This window comes from Dermacentor variabilis, chromosome 1 (assembly GCF_050947875.1).
Source record: "Dermacentor variabilis isolate Ectoservices chromosome 1, ASM5094787v1, whole genome shotgun sequence".
In the NCBI taxonomy this organism is placed as follows: domain Eukaryota; kingdom Metazoa; phylum Arthropoda; class Arachnida; order Ixodida; family Ixodidae; genus Dermacentor; species Dermacentor variabilis.
Window position 1 is genome coordinate 223,558,323 of NC_134568.1, and position 16,936 is coordinate 223,575,258.

At 45.8% G+C, this 16,936-nt stretch overlaps 1 protein-coding gene across 1 annotated transcript in view; it reads left to right on the forward strand.

The window, feature by feature from the left end:
• LOC142557670 (cell adhesion molecule DSCAM-like) overlaps positions 1-16,936 on the forward strand; it is a 416,825-nt gene that overhangs the window by 159,910 nt on the left and 239,979 nt on the right. The window contains exon 6 of the mRNA XM_075669684.1: positions 4,616-4,789. Within this exon, the coding sequence (XP_075525799.1) occupies positions 4,616-4,789 (174 nt within the window). The remainder of the gene's footprint in view (positions 1-4,615; positions 4,790-16,936) is intronic.

Genomic DNA, 16,936 nt, shown 5'->3' on the forward strand with positions numbered 1-16,936 from the left:
GTAGGGACTTGAATAACGCGACAGGAGTTTTTCTGTTGGACCGGCACGACCATATGGTGATCGCAGCTGTACGAGGGAACTGGATGAAAACTGGACGCCCCTATGATGCCTATCGTCGGAACTTGTGGGATGGTGGTGGTGAAAAACTTTTATTGTTCTCAGACGAGAAGCACATGGAGGCACGCACATGGGCTGGTCCTTAAGGGCCCGGCCCCTAAAATACTGGGCGGAATCCCTAGTACGGGACCCCAGTGGCGTCGGCCGCTGCCCGGGCGTGCTCGACCAAGGCCCTTTGGGCCTGCAGGTCATAGCAGCCGAGCAGGGTCGCTTCCCAGTCCTCCCGAGTGGGGTTGGAGTGAGGGGCAATAGCTGGGTTAGATGGGCAGGCCCACACCATGTGGTAGATGTCCGAAGACTTCTCCGCAGAGTGCGGACAATTGCCCGTGAAAGAACGATCAAAATGTTTGAGTGCTGCCGGGCACAGCAGAGTGTTGGTATACAGACGGAGTAGAGGCCGCTCCTCCGTCTTAGATAGCCCTTTACTCGGGCGAGAGTAAAGGCTATGGCCAGATAGATGGAAGCTTGTGCAACAATGAAGCGGACGCTGGCAATGTGCTTGGCGCGCTACCAGGAAAATTTGATCGTGGACGTACGCAGTGGACGACTGAAGTCCACAGGAAAGTATGGCATCCAGAGACAAAACAGGATCATGGTCAAACAGTAGGATAACCGGCGAGCGACAAAAAGCCAGTGGTGCAATGGCGGGCGAGTTATACGCGGTGTTCACACGCGCCTGTACGACCTCCCTATCCTGGTGGTTTGCCTAAATGTTCGTAGCTAGCATGCCAGTAAGTGTTCTGCAAGGCCGTTTGTCTAAGGACGATAGGCAGTGACAACTTGACGCTCACTAGAGCATGAGCTGAGGACTCGTCGACTTTCGGCAACTAATGGTGTCCGCAATCGGTGAGGAGCTGCCGAGGAGTGTAATGTAACTATATAATGTCCTCAATATGTCCACCAGCAGGTTCGCCTACGTGATCGCTCGAACATCCTTGACAGACGTACTGTCGCCTTGAGCGAATTGGTTGGACCGTGGCCATGCCCTCCTAAGCAGAGCCGTGTCGTCAGCGCCTTTGACGGTGTTTGTCAGGAAAAAAACATCATCGAATGTCTATGAGTGAACTATGACTTGCGACTCTGGCATTTTAGACCATATTGTCTATTATGTGTGTGGTCATAATGGTCATTATGGTTCATTCTTAAGTGCCATATTCAGAAACCACTGATTGTAGCACATGCAGATTGTAGCGCCGCATTAGTCTCGCCCCGGTACACACAGAGACATCTTCTGAAGTATGCACAATGTTTCATTTGCCGTGCTGTGCATCCAGCAAGACTCGGAGAGTGTTTTTCAAACCATCTCTTTTCCTTTTTTTCTCCATCAGTGTTATCACCAACGGCGCTCCTCCCACCCAGGGTGTGCTTACCGTTTTCTACATCGCGGTGACACTAGAAAGGGGTTTCTCAAGACATTCCCGATTCGCAGAGCATCGCTTATCCGCTTATCCTCCTGTAGAATGCTTCCGCATTAAATACGAAGACCAACAACAAGTACAATCGCTCTACACGGACGTCCTGACTCTAGGTGCCCTCTTTATTTAGCACATATGGTGTCAAAATTACGCTCCGATCCGGTTCAGTCCGGTCTCTAGGTCACCAGACGAAAAGAGGCAAACATTTAAAGACGATGTACGCGCACCTGTGACTCTGACTTGGACGGTTCTCAGCCGTGGTCGTCCTGCTCGGTAAGCGATTTAGCAGTAACGGCTGATGGCCAGCCTTTTGAAATAGAACTGCATGGACATGAAAGGCTAACTCTGTTTTAAGATATGAAGGAAGGGAAGGCGTGCTGGTCAAGTTAGCTCTCAGGCCTACCGCAATGTAAAACGGTGCCTTGAGCGCCAGGCAAGACGACTGAGCGTTATATCGACAAGAGTCGTTTAGAAAATGAGCGCACGAGAAACTTTCACTCTGAGTGTGGGCTTGTGGATATAACTAATAGCACCACATGCCACCTCGGAAAGAACAATGCCGTGATTATACAAGAACCCCATAACCCACAATTTGCAACACCGTTCGTATCCTGCTTGCATTCGGGCGATTGTTTGAGCAAACAGCCAGCATGTGAATTAAAGCACCTATGATTCACTAATGCACTAACTCGAATGGAAGAGGATGGACGTGAATGACTGCGATAGTAGCTCCAGAATGGTACTTTCATTGAAAACGGTCTTCACCTAAGAGTGTGTGTCCGTCCATGAAGTCAAGCAATTCGACTCGGACAAATTGGACAAAGACATCACTATCACTCGATCTCAGCACATTTGAACAAGCGAAAGCAATGCTGACAACTAATCCAAACAGACAGAGTCAGTCACTTCTATAATGCAATGACTTCCATCAACGGTTTGCAACGACTTTCCAGTCTACAAACCTTTTTGAACAATTCAGACCAGCACGACACATTTGTTGGTGCAGAAGGAGGAACAGTTGATCTGGACGACAAATAGCCTTATGATTTCTTCATCCGCATACAAGTACCAGCTTGGTCCTGAGGGTATAAACAGCAGACTGCAAATCAGCCAGATATGTTAAGGTTCCTGGAATCGAAAAAACCGCCAGACATCGAGTTTGTCCAATGACTTGTAGCACCTAAGTTTTCCACCGTCACGCCGAGTTTCTCTTCTATTGCTGGTCAGAGTGACCAGGCCGGGGCCCAGCGGAATATAATGCGAAAAAGTCCGCATTTTCGACAGCCTATTTTATAGGCTAAGCCAAACACAAAAGTAGGAAGACCCAATGTTCAAGTTCTGCCTTTCTGTCCCTGACATTATCTAGGCACCTACTCACTTTAGGCAGTGTTGAGGCCACCATAAGGGCTCATGCATGGATTTGGAGCATGACTCTAACGGCTCAAACTTGCCAGGCTGAAATAATTTGCTGCAATTGGTGTTGGGTGAAGTCAACAGCCGCACTCAGCTCACTATTGGACTGGCACGCTCCGGCACTTCGCCATGCCTTCCAACAGAAGCCAGCTGCCCCGAGCGTTAGGCTTGGGGAGGATGTTGTGAACAAATGACAACATTTCCTCACCATGGCATGCATTCCTCTGTGCATATAAGAAACACCTCTCCATAAAGACGTTATGGCTCTTGACTTCTTGTCTACTTAACAGATCGACGGTGTAAGTTTCAAGTTTCTGTTCATAGGCGACCTACTCGGCCTCGTCAGCAACTTTCGCGACCTATTTTGGCTCGCACCTCACAGGCGCGACCACAGTGGCTTGAAGTGTCACCATCGTCCACGATTCCAGCACAGCTCAGAGCTAATGCGTTTCATTTTGAATCATTTTCTTGCTATCAAAATAGACCTACTTCCTTATTTATTGTTTTGCGCTTTTCTATCATTTTATGGGGGGAGGGGAGGGGGAGGAGGGGAAGTGGGTGTTTGAGGCTCGCTCTTTCTTACGGTAGAAGTTTCGGCACCCCACCCAATTTGCCTGCTTCATCATCACATGGTACACTGTGATGTTTATTACCTGTAACCAAAGACTCCAAATATCAAAAATTCCCGTTGTGGCAGAGAGAAAATTCAGAGGGCAGCACTTTTGATTAGTTGTGAAGCCGAAAGCATTTATGTGGAATTGAACGCCGCTGAGTGGTCCTTCGAGCTACGAACTCATCACGGGCAAGCGAGCACTTTGAGGCTCCTGGCCACAAGGCCTGCGTACTTTGGTCCGTGACGACAAGCTACCTTGCCCGATTGCCATAAAATCTAATGGGGACGCTTCCGAGTAAGCCGCCGTTGTCGTGACCTGACCGCTGTAGTCACGCCGTGCTTGGCAAAGGAAATTTCGGTCCAAAGAGCTTAACGTTATAAAGCAAAGTGCACAGGCCTGCTATCTAGGAGGTGTTGGTTTAGCCGAGTGGCTAAGACATTCGGCGTCTGAGCGCGGGTTCGTAGGTTCGAAACTCAATATAGACAACGTTTCTCTTTTCAAATTTATTGTTTCTTTTATCCATTTCTTTCTTGTAGCGATTACCGAGGCGAAGTTAAAACGCAGGCGAAAGCTTGCGCGGACAAGGAACGCGCGGATAACACAGGATTCCAAGAGTGAGGGTGACGTGGCGTTGCGGCGATGCCCTCTCTCCTTACGCACACCTGGGACCCCAGCGCGGCAGCAGGTGTTCCCTTTCGCCCAGTGTGCACCGTCGAGGCGCGCACGTCACATGGCATCACAGGCAATGAGAATTTAGGTGCAGTTTCGCTGCTACAGACGCCGGCTTTTTCGCTCAATGGGCCATTCGATGCTTTCGCATAAAGAAAGACGTTCTGCACAGCTGAAGTATCAATAGTTTCTAAGTATTTGCGGAAGGTCATTGATCAAGTGTACCTGGAACTCGTCTGAAAAACCATGTGCTAGTACAATATAGTGCGAATAATGAAGTGAGTCATTGATTTCTTCACAACTGTTCGGCCTTCTACATTTTTCTATTTCTCGTTAACAAGCAATAAAATTTTCTTTTACACTTATCACTCGCTTTTTCATACGCAGACTCCACTCGAGAAGAGTTCCTACCGCTCTACAACAGCCACAAGTACGGCTTGTTTCCGAATGGCACTCTTTCAATTCACCAGCTGGAACCCGAGGAGTCAGGGTACTACCTTTGCAAGGCCTCCAACGGCTTCGGCGAAGACCTCAGCAAACTTGTTTTTCTAACAGTGAAACGTAAGTTTTTCCGTTCCCCTTAAACCTGCGGGCTGTTCTCTTATTCAGTTATGAAGTATGCACAGTGTGCGAATCTGTACGCATTGCATATTTCCTGGCTCCACCTTAAGATTATAGCGTGTTTCTATGTTATTATGGTGTGATTGTGGTGTGGTGCAATCTTCTCACATGTTTGTTTTACAGCGTCACAATAATTGTGTGTTGTGGCTGTTAAATCCGTGCTTGCATTTTTACAATAGTTAGCACCTTTGTCCATTTCCTATAACAGCTTTCATCGTTGCCGTAGGCATATAAACGCTGTAATTGTCCGCCATTTATACATTCGGCGTTATTGTTTCCTCCGCTGTGAGCTCATCGCAAGTGTTTCTCAATTGCAACGTTTTTCAGTAATTGCTCCGGCAGCAGTTAATTCTAATGCGCCTCAGTGTTAGGCCGCTCAAACAAGAGTTGTTGAGTAGGCCTTGCTCCATTAACGCGTCTTCGCAAGACCTCGTTACCTTCGCACTAGGCTATCTCAAGCAAGTGGCTAATTAATAATGTACAGAGCGCACGTAAGGCATTCCGCAACTTCGAACGCTTCGAACTAGAATTGTCTCAAGCTCGAAAACATAGCCCACTGTCTTTGCGATAAACATTGTTGTGTACCTGTATAACGGCCAAGGGGGCTGACTGTTCATTAACTTAATATAAACTTAAATAGCAATGCTGTTTATTTCAGTACGCAACACAGTCATGAAAAAACGCAGGGATGTGTGACAATCAAGTATCTGCGTGCGTCTTTGACGTCAGTAAACTTCTCACGTCATGTCACATTGCACGCAAGAACAGAGAGCCATGGCAAAGGAGGGAATCTAGAAGTCCGATATTTTGAATATCCGTACATAGACGCTGTCACAAGTGGGGCTATTTTACACGATGGAGCGTAAACCCACCCGGTAATAGATGATCTAAGGCGAAGAAATAAGACCTTATTAGTCGACTGGTTTACCCTAAGTCTAGGGCTAAATTTGCTTGTTATACTATGCTTCGAAATAACGTACCATTGATCAGTTGAACGCAATGCGCAGACATGGAACTTGTAAAATTTCACAACTGCTGACTATTTAAAAACATCCTCCCTGTCAAGCACATAATCACAACTGAGTAGAGAAAAGCGTTCGGCGTTGTGAAGTGCCAGGAAAGTGTGTGCGCATTGGTATGCTGTAAGAAATGGCGTCACCCACCATGCTGATATTTGGTAGCCTTGTTACCTCTCCGGGAAGCGTCGCTCCTAAGTGGAACGTTGCCATGCTACAGACTACGAGACTATCCGCTTTTGAGAGTGAACGACATGTAATGGCGATAGCCATTGCAAGCAAAGCCCTATTTACTCTCATCAAAATGTTTGCATTATCACTTCACAATACATCCATAATTTACAATGCGTTGACGCCACATTACGATGTGTATTAACAGCTTTCACCTTTCTTCTGCATGTTGACTTCTGTTTGTACTGTTGTTTCCAAGTAAATTTTAACTGCTAAAGAGAACAGCTAGTGTATCGACGTGCTGCATAAACAGCTCTCATTAATTATTGTGCATGGGAGATTCCAGCAGCTCCTGCAACGGATGAGAGCAAGTAACTTTCACGGCTGCTCCATCCACGCCCATCCTTTTGTGGTAATATAATATTAAAAATTATGAAAATTGGGTTAAATCCGATTACTGCCCAAAGTTGTCCCCTTCTTAAATGGTAATGTTCAATGCAGTTGTTCCAAGCCCATATTATGAGCAAGTTGCCAAGATATACCATAATAATAACAGTATTAATACTCGTATATCAATGTGCTGTCTGCTTCGTTTTTTGCTTAATACTAAGGCAATAACCGGCATATATATAATATATGATATATTCAGCGCCCACCACCATTGAGTGCATGAAAACTCGTTGCTTTTTTAGTGGTCGCGCTGAAATGAATATGACAATGGCGCATTGCATCGTGCTTGTCGCACATCGCATACCTGGAAACGGTGGTAACGCGCTAAAAAAGCGGAACAACACAGCGCTGGCGTTGCTCTGAATTTTAAACGGTAGCTGTGACGTTGAGATGATGTTTACTCGACTATAGATTACGTTCGAAGAAGGATAATGTCATTAATTTAAGTGTAATAAGGTCTATCGGGAACCAGTAAAACAGGACGACAAGAGGCAAGGACGAAAAGCCCGACAGGTCTAGGATGTACACAGAAATGATCCCATTGCATATCATTATGTATATAAACAAGCGCTTGCAATATATAAGGACAAGCATCACAGCTCTTGCGAAGCATGCCCATGCTCACTACGTTTTGTACTTCTTTTTCTGAGTTACAAAAAAAAGAGCAGATAAAGAAGTGGAGATCGCCAAACCAGTCTGTATTTGTCGTGTTTTGTTAATGTGGTTTTTTTTCTTTAAGTATACTAACGACGTCTGACGATGAGAATTTCTAGAGTTGAGAGGGTCACATGATTTGCGAGCAGCTCTACATCCCATTACATGTTCATGGGAGTGGTTTCGCTTGTTTAAATGAAACGTTTGTGCCCAAAAGGACACCATTGCTTGTGTTAATCGTTCGCAAAAGTTTAAAGAAAAGTCCCGAAATTTGGGCTGTCATGCAACAAAACCACCAATTTCGCCCCGATTCCTTCCCGTGTTTCTTCCGTAAAATTCCCCAATTTCCCCCCAAATTTCAAGAAATACAAAACCCGAAAACAGAGGACCCTATATATAATGGGCAGACATCTTGAGAACTAACATAATGCAACAATGTGAATGCTATATAGCACGAAAGAGTTCGTAGAATACAGACAAATGGTGGCTCTAATGATAGTCACACGATGTATTGCACGAAGCATGCACGAAGCATGCATAATATCATTGTGCAAGAGGAGGAGGAAAAAAAATTTATTCAGTTCCTGTACAAGGTGTTGCCACCTGATTGGTTAGTTCCATGTTGGGACCAGGAAGTCAAGTCTCCTAGCCCTATCACCGGCGTACTGGACAGCCAGGACTTGAGGGATATGATCGTTGTGCAGTAAATTGTGTCGAACTAAACTCAAGTACTTCGTTAGTCACATCAGAGCAATTCTGAGCTGCTTAAGTGGCACTGTATTCGAAATTTATAAAAAAGGACACTTTATGGAGAATAATAAATGTAGTTTTCGTTTATTAATGTGCGTTCGTTCACCAAATATTACAGTGGATAGATGTGGGAAACAAACTTGCCCAATTGTCTGCTCTTCTGAACACCAACCTTGACGTGTTAGAATTGAAGATCCCATCCACACCACTACACCTTGCGAGTTCTCTTTCTCTACGTCTTCCTTCTGTTCATTTGACAAATATAAAGATGGAGGAACCGTTTTTGCGACCGGGCGTTTAACGGTTGGCTCAACGCACAGCGGGGATTAGCAAGGCGAAACGTCTCTATGGCGATGGACGTTCACGCTTTCGCGTTCCGTGCCCATGGGGAGCCATTTTAAGCGTCCGCCGTTCTTGTTCGCCAAGCAGCAGAAGGAGAATCGCTTCACAGATGCGCCTCCAGCGATACGTTATGTATTAGATGCTATTTGGGGCGCTTATTGCGGACCCCGAGTGGGTTTAACCCTCAAATGGAACGCCACCAATCACGTTCGCGAAGGAAAGCCCACCCCCGAGGCTTCCGCCATAAAGCACGGCCACCAAGCTCTCTCCAGTAATGGAAGGCAACAAAGCCGGGACGAGAGGAGACAAGTGGGCCGGGTAAGCATTGGGGGCCGGATGGGCGACCGCGCGCTCTTCTCGGACCCAATATCGCTCGAACAGGCCGCACGCTCCCGTGGCCGCCCGTGTGTGCTTGCACCGACGAGATCAACTCCCTGCCTATTCCGCTCTGTTTACCCCCAATAAGACTGAAACCTTGGGCGCGTGTGCCCAATGCCGCCTGCGACCCAAGGACGCGACGTAGATCTAGATTTTGACGTGCCCCCACCTTCTTTTCTTTTTTTTTTTCGAGCTTCAGCCTTGTACCTGCCTGTGCACTCTTTCCTGCCCATGTGTGGTGAAACTTGTACCATTTTCCAGGCTCTATTTCTTTTTTTTTCCTTGTCGTTGAATGTGCTTTCGGAGGTTCAAATTCTCGCGACATTTCTCATACGCTGCCGCATTCGATGTTCAAGGGAAAAAAAAACATGCTTACGATAATTTGGTTACATCCCTCAATGCTACATCAGTGCAAGTTTTCCATAGCTTTATTACAACGTTGGTAGAACGTGTCGTAATCAAGTGTTTCTCCTTATCGCTTTCAATGTAGTTTTTACACTCTTCTCGTTTAACACCTTGGAGCCGAGGAGTACGTACCCTAAGTCTACAAGGGGCGCTACAGCATTCCCTTAAACATATATAATTGGGAAAACGCTATAGACTTGTGAACATTATAAATATCCCAGTATTTCACAGCAAATTAAGATTCAGGTAGCGTCCAATGTATCTTCTACAAACGAATATATACATTTAACATGCATTACAGAAGCTTCATGCCAATATGAAAAGACTAACGATGCAGAGAGTGATGAAGATTGATTGTTGGAAGCTAACCACTGCTACAAAGAGAATGGTAATAAAATTGGTGAGAAATTTGTTTTTGTGTAAGCTGAAGGCAGTGAGAACCGAGAGCACTGTGCCGTATGGAAAATTATAGGCCACATGTCAAATATAAAGCAAAATGCTTCGCTATAGTTCCGCCATTGTAAATTCTCGAGAACATTTTCATGTGGTAGTACAGTTTCTTTACGATTAGTTCTATGACTAACTTGTAACTAGTTTAGCTAACAGCTATTGAAGTGCGTCGCAAATTCTTCCACATACACAAATGAAGTACAGACAAGACACACACCGGTGTATGTGTATTAATTGTGCGCCGCTTCTAATAATTTTGTTTCACCACATAACCGAATAAGAAGTGCTGCTAGTTTGCTAACCTTATAGAAATGTTTTGATGAGAATCGTGGCAAAAAAAAAACATTATTAGTGTGTTATAAAAGCGAAACGTTGTAATTGCTAAAAAATAAATGCACCAGGTCAGAAGCGTCATCCACTGACTTTCTTCCAGATTTGTTCACTATGCAAGAAGACAAAACATCTTCTTATTTTATAGCTTATAGAGCTTATGGCTAAACAGGCTTTACCTATTTGGCCATACAACTGTGTGATCTACGGGTTATCTCGGTTAAATGTAACAAGAACGAATAGAAGCTAGCGAACCTTCGCTTCCATTCATTCTTGCCCAGATTGTCGAAACGAAATGTCGTTAGTTCTGTTTCAGTTTCGTTCCACTTAAAAAGTTCCGTTCGGTTTTGCTCCGGAAAGAAAGAAAAAAAAAAGATTACCCGTACCGGTTCATAATGGTTTTGGTCTGCATGCAAAAAAATTTCGGCGCAAAGTAAAGATAAGAACGTAACACTTGTTTTTCTCAATAAGTGAATTGTGAATTCTGTGATCATGCTCAGTGCCTTGACTCAAGGCACTGAGCATGATCTCAGAAGGAGTATGTCATCGAATGTGCTCGCACAAATGCAAGGCCGCTGTTCCGATAAAACGAACTTGAACGAACATAAACTAATGGTTAAACTTCAGTAACAAAGCGTTGTCCCCGTAGAAAACGAAACGATAAGCTCTTCATCGTGCAAGCCCTAGGGTTTTGCTACGATGCCGCAATGCCAGTGCGCCGAGCGGCAGCCTTAGATTTTAGTAGTGTAGTATCTCAGGAAGGGGTAGTGGGGGTAGGGTATCTCAGGAGAGGGTAGATTTTAGTATCTCAGGAGGGGGTAGTGCGAGCGATAGCTCGCACTACCCCTTCCTGAGATAGGCGCTTATGCGGACACCAGAGATACGCATTAATTCTGACGTTGCCTGACGTCGGTTGTTTCTGATTGCCGACTTTATCCTTGAACCGAAAACAGGTAAAAAATATTTCGGTTTCACTCTGAAACAAAATAATAAATAACGTTTCGGTTGCATTTCTTTGTCAGTCAAAAATATCGTTGTGTTTCGTTTTTCGTTTTTGTTTTCGTTCCGTTCCGACGCACCGTTCTTGCGTGTGTGCATGCGTGCGTGCGTGCGTGCGTGCGTGCGTGCGTGCGTGCGTGCGTGCGTGCGTGCGTGCGTGCGTCGTAAGTTCATTAAATAGCCTCAATCTACGACCCGTTAGCCAAATCACTGTTCGCTAAGACTAAATCACCTAGTACTTCTGCTGTTAAGAATGAGGTTAAGAGTTTGATTCCCGGCCGTATTTCCATGCAAGCTTAATGCAGAAACGTATAATAAATCCAGATGATCAAAATTAATTAGCAGCTCTCCTCGTGGTTTCAAACCTCAGGAGTTGGTTTAGAACGTTAAACCCAATTCGTCAATCAGTCAATGAATATTTTCTCTAAAGAAAAGACAGAAGACAACGCGACGTCTCGTGCCGTATAAACTTTGAACCTACCCTACAGTAGCCATCATACTATAAGCATGCGATAACTTAGACGACTCATGGCGCCGCATCAAAGCTTCGTGTTCTAAATCGTAAAAAAATAAAAAAATCGTAGATTGATCGTAAATCTTTGTTCCTAAATGTTTTGAATCTTTAATCTTGTTTTATGTCTTGCGTTTTATCATTGCATCTTGACATGCTCGTTATGGGTGTCACATCTTTCGTTCATCTGTAGCCCAAAATAGAGAGCTGGTGCTTGTGTACCGAGCCACACTGATCCTGTCATCTCAGATTCCGATTTTGGGTGCCCTTCGCAAAGACGCGGCCGATGACAATCTTTGTCCTTGCTGCGGGTATCACGTCGAAACTATGGCGAGCTAACCACCACGGTCCCTTCGAAACTTTTGGGCGCCGTATGTTAGCAGTGTTGGACAAGTCGATGTTGAAATCTCCACTCATCATTATGGACATGCTCGCGAACTGCATGCAGTTCCTAACTTATCCTGTGTGCGAAATGCTCATTAAAAAACTCGTCAGCAGAGAGTTATTGAACCCGCTTTTTGTAAGCGTCCTTTATTTGGCCCAACCGCCGATCTCACTCTTTCATTCTTGGTTTGACAGTTTTGCAACATGTTGACGCTGCGCTTCATGCTTCCGTTGCAACTGATACTCGCGCTGAACACATATTTGAGATACATATCAACGGGGTTCCGCACCTGCACGACATGGCTTGCGCGTTTCGATCTCCACCGCTATATGAGGTCTCTCCGCAGTTATCTGAAAAACTAGGGCGAAAGCTTTAGTTACGTAGACGCTCAAGCTACAGCTGGCGACACACACCACGACACTTCGACTGGGAACACTATCTGTCGCGACTTACTAAAAACGGCGCTAGAGGGCAGACAGCCGATTTAGGCACTAAAGGGATGGAGGGGGGGGATGGGTAGCCAAATAGCCAAAGAATACTATCGGATCAAATGTGCGACAAGTCGTTGGCTAGAGCACCTGTAGCATAATAGTTTGGAGACGAAGCACGGCCGGTCTCGCGCAACCATACTGGTGCGTGCAGGCAGACCCTGCCTTCATAGGTGCGTTGGTGTGGCACCACCGTGCGTGGGACGCACCATTGGTCACGCGTAGCTGCAAGAAGATAAGCACAGCAATGAGAAAGATCACTGACGTCGTGTGTGGCTAAGCTCATGGAGAAGCTGGCAAGTAAGTGTTTATCTTGGTGGCTCGAAGATAGAAGGGCTCTGCCAACATGCATGACTGGATTCCGCACAGGTTTAAGCGCGCAAGATAGGGTCTTGGACTTGATAAGCGGCATTGAACATCATAGAGCTTTTGGCCTTTCAACGCTAGCTATTTTCCTAGATGTATCACGTGCTTATGATAGCGTCCTTTAGAGCTCAATACTATATAGTTTGCTGGCCATAGGCGTACAGGGCTATCTTCTGCGATTTATTCACTCATTCATCAGTGATCGTAAAAATCAAGCGCGGTTAGGAAGTACCATAAGCACCGAAAGGGCGGTATCGCGAGGTGTACCTCAGGTTTCCCCAACGCTCTTTAATGTTGTAATGGCTGGTCTTCCCGCTGAAGTGCAAAAACATCGCAGGCATGCCCATAGGTCGATATGCGCGGACGACATTTGTCTTTGGTTAACTGGATATTTGGCAAGCGTTTAGCTCTAATAGCTCGACAGGCATTACTTTCAGTTCAAGATTACCTTCAAAGTGTTGGGTTGACTCTCTCAGTGGGAAAATCTGGCTTCATCATATCTCCAGGTACAGGAAGACGGTATGCGCGGCTGAAGATAGACCTTGATATATCTTGCCTTCGTCAATTGAAGCACAAGCGCTTTTTGGGCGTCATTATTGACTACCGTCTACAGTGGCGACGGGCTGTGGACTCGATTTTGACTTCACTATCTTCGCGTCTCAATGTGATCCGTAGAGTTGCAAGTGAGCAATGGGGAAATAACCCTTCTTCAATGATCAGGCTGCATGATGCAATGGTTACGAGTCGAATAATATACCAGCTCCCTTTAATTTCCCCCTCGCTATCACAGCTGGAACGACTTGAGGTTTTGCACATAAAAGGCCTTAGGAGGGCTCTTGGTGTTCTGCAGACTGCTCCTAACAATGAAGTAATTTATGAGTCTCTATCGAGACCTCTTAGCCTAGTCGCTTCACAAAGGTTATTGATGCGAATTGGCCGCCTCAAACAGACGGTAGCCGGGCGAGCCCTTCTACAGCGCCTTCGAAAGAGATCTGAGTCCCGGGCGTACTTGGCCCTTGGGTACCTGGCACTTGACGCTAGAGTTCGAACGAAGAGGTTGAAACCACTTTGGTCATTCGCGAGCCTCGATTGTTCGTTGGCAATTCCTCACGTTCGCGCTAAGCGGAGTTCTTTGGCGGCAACGCGTTCGCTCGTACTGGAACATCTTGAGACTGAATATGCACGTCATCCTGAAATTTTTACTGATGGCTCTGTGGACAAGGTCAGAGGATCTAGTGCAGCTGCTTTTCACATTCCCTGTTTGAAGTATGATTGGTCTGTTCGCTTCACTGCAGTCGTGTACCCCACAACGGCCGAAAGCGTTGCCATTGGGGCAGCTCTAAAGAAGCTAAGATTTTGTACGCCTCAACCTGTTGTCATTCTTAGAGATTGAAAATCTGCCCTTCAAAGGTTACAGCAAGGGTTCCCTACTGATGCCTTATGTCTTAGCTCCCTACGCTCGGTGTGAGACCAAGGGTCTCAAAAGAAACCAAGCAACTTTACTGCTCCGCATTCGCACGGGCTGTGTTCTTACCCCTGCGTGTATGTATAAGACTGGCCTGGCGTTGTCTCCATTATGTTCAACGTGTGGTGTGTGCGGTGACATAGAACATTACCTCATGTGCTGTACTCTGTATAATGCGGAAAGGAGTGTGTTATTCGGGTCGCTCAAAAAGACAGGAGTTCCTCACAGTTCTATTCAGGACATTTTTTTTGCCGCGCGGGAACCAGTTGTGTAGGAAGGAGGTTCCTCGCCTTCTTTTAAATTACCTGCAGGACACGGATTTGGTCTCCACAAGGTGACCTTAGGAGTGACTATGTGTAATTGTGAGGTCTGTGTCTGATTTATGTGATTTATTTATTTTAAGTGTCGCTACGGTGGAGCCATTGCCGGCAGCAACTGCAAGGCTAATCCAACCAGTAGTCTACAACCACTCAACTCAACTCAAAGTTCTTCTTTCTTTATCTTGTCACTACCGACTTCAAATAGTACTGGCTGGCTGTGGAATCTGAAAGAATATGAAATTGAGTTCATATTTTGGCGGACGTCAACCTTCATTTTTCGATATCGATGGGACCCTGGGATCCATCCGGGCTTCTAGCGTGCCCACTCAGGATCCGCCAGTGGTGGCAAACAGCGTTCTCAAAAATATGTTATGTAGGCGTGCGGACCTTACGAAACTGAGCATCGCAAATATATTATTCTGCGTGTGTCACTAGGAGAGCACTGGCCTATAACTTCCTGATCTGACAGTGGATGATTGTCCAGTCTTTCAAGTACTGCGCAGTCTGTCGGCACTATAGCGCGCGCAGATGCAAAGGTGTGTGAATGTTCTGTAACAGTTACATGGGGGTGTCTCACGTGGAGCTGTCAGACGTTCCAATAGAAAGGCATGAAAGTTATTCAATGCGGCTCCGAGCCACAAATGGTGCGAAATGGTTTGTTCGCGTCGTATAAAGCGAGGGCGTAGATGTAGTTTAGATCAGAAAACAACGAACAGACTAGGTATAGTGAAGTTATTCAAGTCCCACGGGGGACACTTAAAGTTCCCGGGACATCAAGCGTAGCCAAGCTGCAGCGTTAGCTTGCGAAAGCGGAATCGAAAAGCAATCACTCTTTTCTCCTGTGCAGATCAGTAGGCTTCTTCGGCGCGGTCATTCCAGCTGATACCGCTGTGCCCCGGAATTGCAAAAAGTGCGATATGTCCTTTGCCATGCATGTGATACCGATGCACGTGAATATCCGAGACGGGTTGTTTAATAGGCCCTCGGTTCATTGCGTTTTGTATGCTTTGGAAGGCGGCCTTGGAGTCACAGGGAACTCTACGTTCTTTGGTTCGCTCCTGAAAACTGAAGTCAAGCGCAGCAGGTTATGCAACTGTCCACGTAGCCTCACAAGATGTCGTCAACTTGATTTCAACAGACTTTACCGGCATTATGAATGCCTACTGTTGAGCTTCACTGAACGACCTGTCTAATCCTATCACCGGGTTTTGTTCACGTCGTATAGGTATGCCGATATTGCTCAATTGCTTCAAAGCTCGCAAGGGCGCTTCGACTTTCTCTCTCTCTCACTCTCACTCTCTCTCTGTCTCTTTTTCTCTCTTTTTTTTTCTTTTTTGATGCCCGCAATAGCCACTTGTAACTGAGGCCGTTCCATACGCCACAATAGTGCTGATACTCGTGCAGGCAAGTAGGCCTGATGTTTAGCAATGGTTGCGGCGATTGTTGAATGCAGCCTCATTGCTGACAGGGAAGGAATACGGTATGAGGATGAAAAAACGCTCCTCTACTTTGGCTTAGGTGCACATTAGGACCCTTGGTGGTTCAATTTCATTTCCATAACTTCGTACACACTAAGATTCAGTGTAGTATCAGCTGTAGCATGTTCAACAATGGTACGGAGGATCCGAAGTTAATTCTGTCTGGGTCGGAGGAGGCACTTACGAACGCTTACTCGTTCCTTAGTGAAATAGTTGATTTACTCATTTAGGTGCCACTCTTGCTGAAGCGAACTGACTATGAACAGTTCCTCTCCGGAGAGCATTACACAGACCGTTTTCAAAGGTGAAGTCCTTCGAGTCTACAGGTCTGTGCTGCCATTGAGACTCGGTGTACACTTTCACGTGTACGCGCAACTAGCTCTCTGTCTCTCTCTCTCCTCCTTTGTGCCTTTTCGCCAGTTTAGCTTTCTCCGCCAGAGAAGTATAGCAAAGCTGTTGCACATCTGGTTAACCCCTCTGCCTTTCCTTTCTTCCTTTTCTCTCATTTTCTCTCGAGGGCGCCATTTGTTACGTTTCCTTTCGATGATGCAACTTCATGGTGAAGTGGCTTAACTCTCATGCCTTACAGGAACTCTAAACGGCGGTGGATACATATAAAATTCAATGCTGTGCTGAATTTGAGATTGCAGAAAAAATTCTGTAATCTACTACTCCTCTTTCCGAAGCCAAACTCATTTGCCGCGCACGCAGTTCAGTAATGGATCTCCTTGGACTCAAAAGCGTAGCTCACAATGCCTTAATCTTGCCACTTTTAAGTTGAGCTTGACTTGGTATGGAAAATACAATTCCACCGCAGCCAGCTTTCCGTAGTTGCGTATATTAGGCAAGTGTAGTGCAGCGAGTTCAACTAAGCGCTTTGGTAGTTTTTGTCACTAGTAGAAGTTCTGTTTTCGAATTTCATAGCTTTGAAACTTCGAACACAGATATCTGTACGTTTCACTCACGCCTACTAAACTGCCTTATTTCTTCGTTGCTCTTCTCCAGTTAAATATAGAAAAGTGCATGTCCTTAATTATTATTTTACGTTGTGGCACGTTTCCACGACACCATCGGGAAAAAGCAAGATAGGCTAGGTTCCAAACTTTTTTCTAACGTTGGGACTGCACCT